Below are 3,588 nucleotides of genomic sequence, written 5' to 3'. Positions count from 1 at the left end.
CCTCCCCCATGTGCCCCCTCCCGCCATTTCGCCCTCCCCAACTCTTTTGGGCCGCTCACCCAGCACGCAGGGGTAGAGCGCGTACGACAGGTACACCATGGCCTGGGCGTCGTGCCTGTTGGTGTTGTGGGCGCTGTCGCTGTAGGAGGCCTTGTCCTTGATCGACAGGAAGGGGAAGGACTGCTTGATCGACACGTCAAACGCCTTGGTCACCTTCCAAAACTCAATGGCCGTGCCCACGGCTGAGGCCAGGCAGCGGTGAGGGGAGGGAGGGAGATGTGAAGAACAATAAATATAGTTGTGAGAGAAGAGTGTGTAAGAGTGTGTGTAAAGAGAAAAAGTGAGTGTGTGTGTGTGTGTGTGTGTGTGTGTGTGTGTGTGTGTGTGTGTGTGTGTGTGCACGCACGCGCGCGCGACGCGATGCGCCGCAGCAGGTCAAAACCACGGCAGGCACATGGGTTGGGGCGGGAGGCCGGGGGGTGCGCGCTCCGCCTCGGTCACAGCAGTCCCTGGGGGCCTCCAATCCTGCACCCGAGCCTCTTCACACCGCCGCACCGCGATCTCGCCCTTTTACACCCCTCCTCTCGTCCTGCCACCCTCTTGCCCCCCTCACCTGAGCTGATAAGCACGACCGTGGATGTCTCATTGTCGAAGAGGTAGAGAAGGATGATGAGCTGGCAGACCGCGTTGACCATGATTGACCGCGCGCTGAGGCCCTCCATAGACCGGTTGTCCTTCCAAAAGGCTACGTCGTTCTTGAACGCCAAAAAGTCAAACACGCTGTGCAGCAGGGACACCACCTGGGGGTGCGATTAGCGGGGTGTGGCGATGCGGCGGGGGAAACGGGCAGCGCGTGAATGGATCCATGCCGGACCCAGTGCGTTTGCACGCTGCAGAAGAGAAGCCGCATGTCAGTCACACGATTGCCGCAGCTGGACAAGCCACACCAGCAAGTGCACCCCCGAGCCAGCGGCAACCCTCCCATCACCCCGGGTCCGCCCCCCAAGCCCGAAACCCTGGCCCCACCCCCACCATGGTCAGCGCCAGCAGGTAGGGGTTGCCCTCCAGGAAGATGCGCTTCACCTCATCACTCTCCCCCTCACCAGCGATGCCCATGCTCGTCTGCATGTTGAAGGACTGCTCCATCTGCGTGGCGGGGCGGCGGTGTGGTGCGTGTGTGCATGAGGGCGGTGTGGTGTGTGGATCACAGTCACGGCAGCGGAGAAGCAAGTTGCAAGCAGCAACTTGCTGCAGCGACTGCCTAGTTGGCCGTACGCAAAGCCGGCGCAGTAGGCCGGCCCCATAAATTTTGTGAACCAGAAGAGGCGGCCACAGTTGCTGATGATGATGGCACGGCACGCGCGGCACCCCCACACGCAGTTCAAAATCCTACGTGGCCGCGCCTGCGCGTCTCCCGCCCCCACTCCCATGTGCCCGTGTGCGCACGCGCGCGCGCACCTGCTGCTGCAGCTGCATCCACCAGATGCTGCCCGTCTTGACCTCCAGGTGCAGGGGGGTCTCGAGCAGGCTGTCGTTCACGGGCACCATCTTGTCGCGCAGCAGCCAGAACTCGTCAAAGTAGGACAGGGGCAGGTACTGCTCGCCCTCCTGGTCCGCAAACTGGAAGTGCTCGCGCAGCTGTCGTGTGCGCGTGTGTGTGAGTGAGTGTGTGTGTGTGTGGTTTGATTTGTGTGTGTGTGTGTGTGTGTGTGCTGTGTGCGCGCGTGCCTGTGTGCAAGCGCGCGCATGTGCGTGTGAATATACACGCGCGTGCAGGTAAGATAAGGACGTGTGTGGACAAAAAAGCTGGGTAGGTGGATCCGCACGCATGAAGCGCACATCATTGGCGGCAACAGCATTCCTGCGGCAAATGCCATCAAGGGTAGATGGGGTCGAGCAGCGGCAGCAATGCCCCGGGCAGCCGCGGCCTGCTGTCCTGCACAGACTGCGCTGCCGGGCACTCTTGCACGCACAGCCCCAAGCTGGCAGGCGCGCCCGCTAGTGCGCGCGTGCGCACCGGCTGCGGCACGTTGGCGCGGGTGTACGCCGTGAAGTGGTCGATGATGGACAGCGTGGCGTTGGGCTTGAAGTGCGACACCCACTGGGCCGGGGCCGCCTCCTGGTCCGACTGCGGAGACAGTGCGGCACGTGCATGCGTGTATGGGCAAATGAGCGCATGCTCGTCCGTTGTGCTGAGGTTGCGTGCTGCGTGGGTTGGCTGTTCGCGCCTGCGTGCATGCGGGTTGGTCATTTCGTTCGACGACGTGCGACAGGTGGGAGGAGCGCCCGCCAGCGCTGCCGCCCAGGCGCGCCATCAACCCCACCACCGCTTGGCTCGCCTTGGGCGTGGTGACAGGGCCACCCTCCGCCGCCAGCAGGTTGACCCCGGTCTTGTTCTTGAGAGGGGCCATGTAGCGGATCAGGGCTGGTGGGTGTGAAGGGGGGGGGGGCAGGCTGGTTGATGCCCCGACACTCTGCCTGCAACAAACGCAGCACTGAGTGACCAAGCGCGTGCCCGTCGCGCCAGCTTTTCTAAGCCGTCCCGCTCCTCAAAACACCTGCAGGCTTTGTCTCCCGTGGTTGTTGCGACAATATTGTATTTGATGCGGCACTCACGCAGGGTCTTCGTGAAGACGCTCCCAGGGGGCAGGTCCTCGGCGGCGAAGTCGACGCCGGCGCGCGAGAACACGGCGTGCAGGAACAACGTGCCGTTGTTTTGGACCGCCTGAAGCGGCCGGGTGATGCGGCGGGAGGGACCGCAAAGTGAGGTGGGGCGCGTGCAAATGAACACCGCACGCCGGGCAGCAAATCAGTTGGCGGTTGGCACCGGCGGTGTGCCAGAGCTGCATTTGAGCGGCATGCTCTAGCCGGCAAACGAGAGTTCATTGTAACAACGTAAGACCACATACTCATCTGCATCTACCCGTTGACGCCGCTCAAATACAGCATGCTGGTAGCACGCTCACAGCAGCCGAACGAACATGGGCCCGCGCCGACCCGCCCGCACCTTGCTTGGGCGATATGAGTACGTGTGCTTGTGCTCTGGCGTGGTGCCCAGCGCCACGCCCGGGAGCTCCCACACCAAAGTGCCCTTGGCAAAGTCGTGGAGGTAGGGCCGCTCGTACAAGAACATGCGCAGGTCCACCAGATCGCCGCGCGCGTATAGCGGCCTAAGCATGCCGCCGCTGGCAGCCCCAGTTCCAGCGGTCTGCTGGCCACCGCCCTTGAACATGTTGAACATGTACCACATCATGCCCATGCGGAGGACGGCCTGTAAGAAGGTGCTCACACCGCCCTGTTGCTGTTGCTGTCCCCCGGCCGCGGCTCCTCCAGCCGCGACCGCTGCGGCAGCCGGAGGCATGATTACTGGTGTCTAGCCTTTTATAGACGATCTGAGAGCCACTGAGACGCGCGGTGGGTGGGGGTGCCAAGGTTGAAAGGTCTGGTTTGAAGCTCGAGGGCGATGCGAGCGCCTGTACGACGTGATAATCACAACGATGACTGTCCGTAGCGTATTGAGACTGGACAACAGTTGCATGGTTGATCCAGGTGCGACAGCCGGTGCCGGCAGCCGGCCATGTGGGACAG

At 62.8% G+C, this 3,588-nt stretch overlaps 1 protein-coding gene across 1 annotated transcript; it reads right to left on the bottom strand.

The window, feature by feature from the left end:
* Positions 1-435: 435 nt before the first annotated feature.
* Positions 436-3,361, bottom strand: MNEG_12082 (CLPTM1-like membrane protein cnrB; the record flags this gene model as incomplete). The annotated part of the gene is made up of 8 exons (XM_014039447.1): positions 436-509; positions 614-800; positions 1,033-1,146; positions 1,459-1,638; positions 2,018-2,128; positions 2,325-2,425; positions 2,617-2,725; positions 3,008-3,361. The coding sequence occupies 8 exons, from the start codon at positions 3,359-3,361 to the stop codon at positions 436-438; spliced, it is 1,230 nt and encodes a 409-aa protein (XP_013894901.1).
* Positions 3,362-3,588: the final 227 nt, after the last annotated feature.

This window comes from Monoraphidium neglectum (genome assembly GCF_000611645.1).
Source record: "Monoraphidium neglectum strain SAG 48.87 unplaced genomic scaffold scaffold03054, whole genome shotgun sequence".
NCBI classification, from domain to species: domain Eukaryota; kingdom Viridiplantae; phylum Chlorophyta; class Chlorophyceae; order Sphaeropleales; family Selenastraceae; genus Monoraphidium; species Monoraphidium neglectum.
This window is presented reverse-complemented; position numbering and strand designations above follow the sequence as displayed.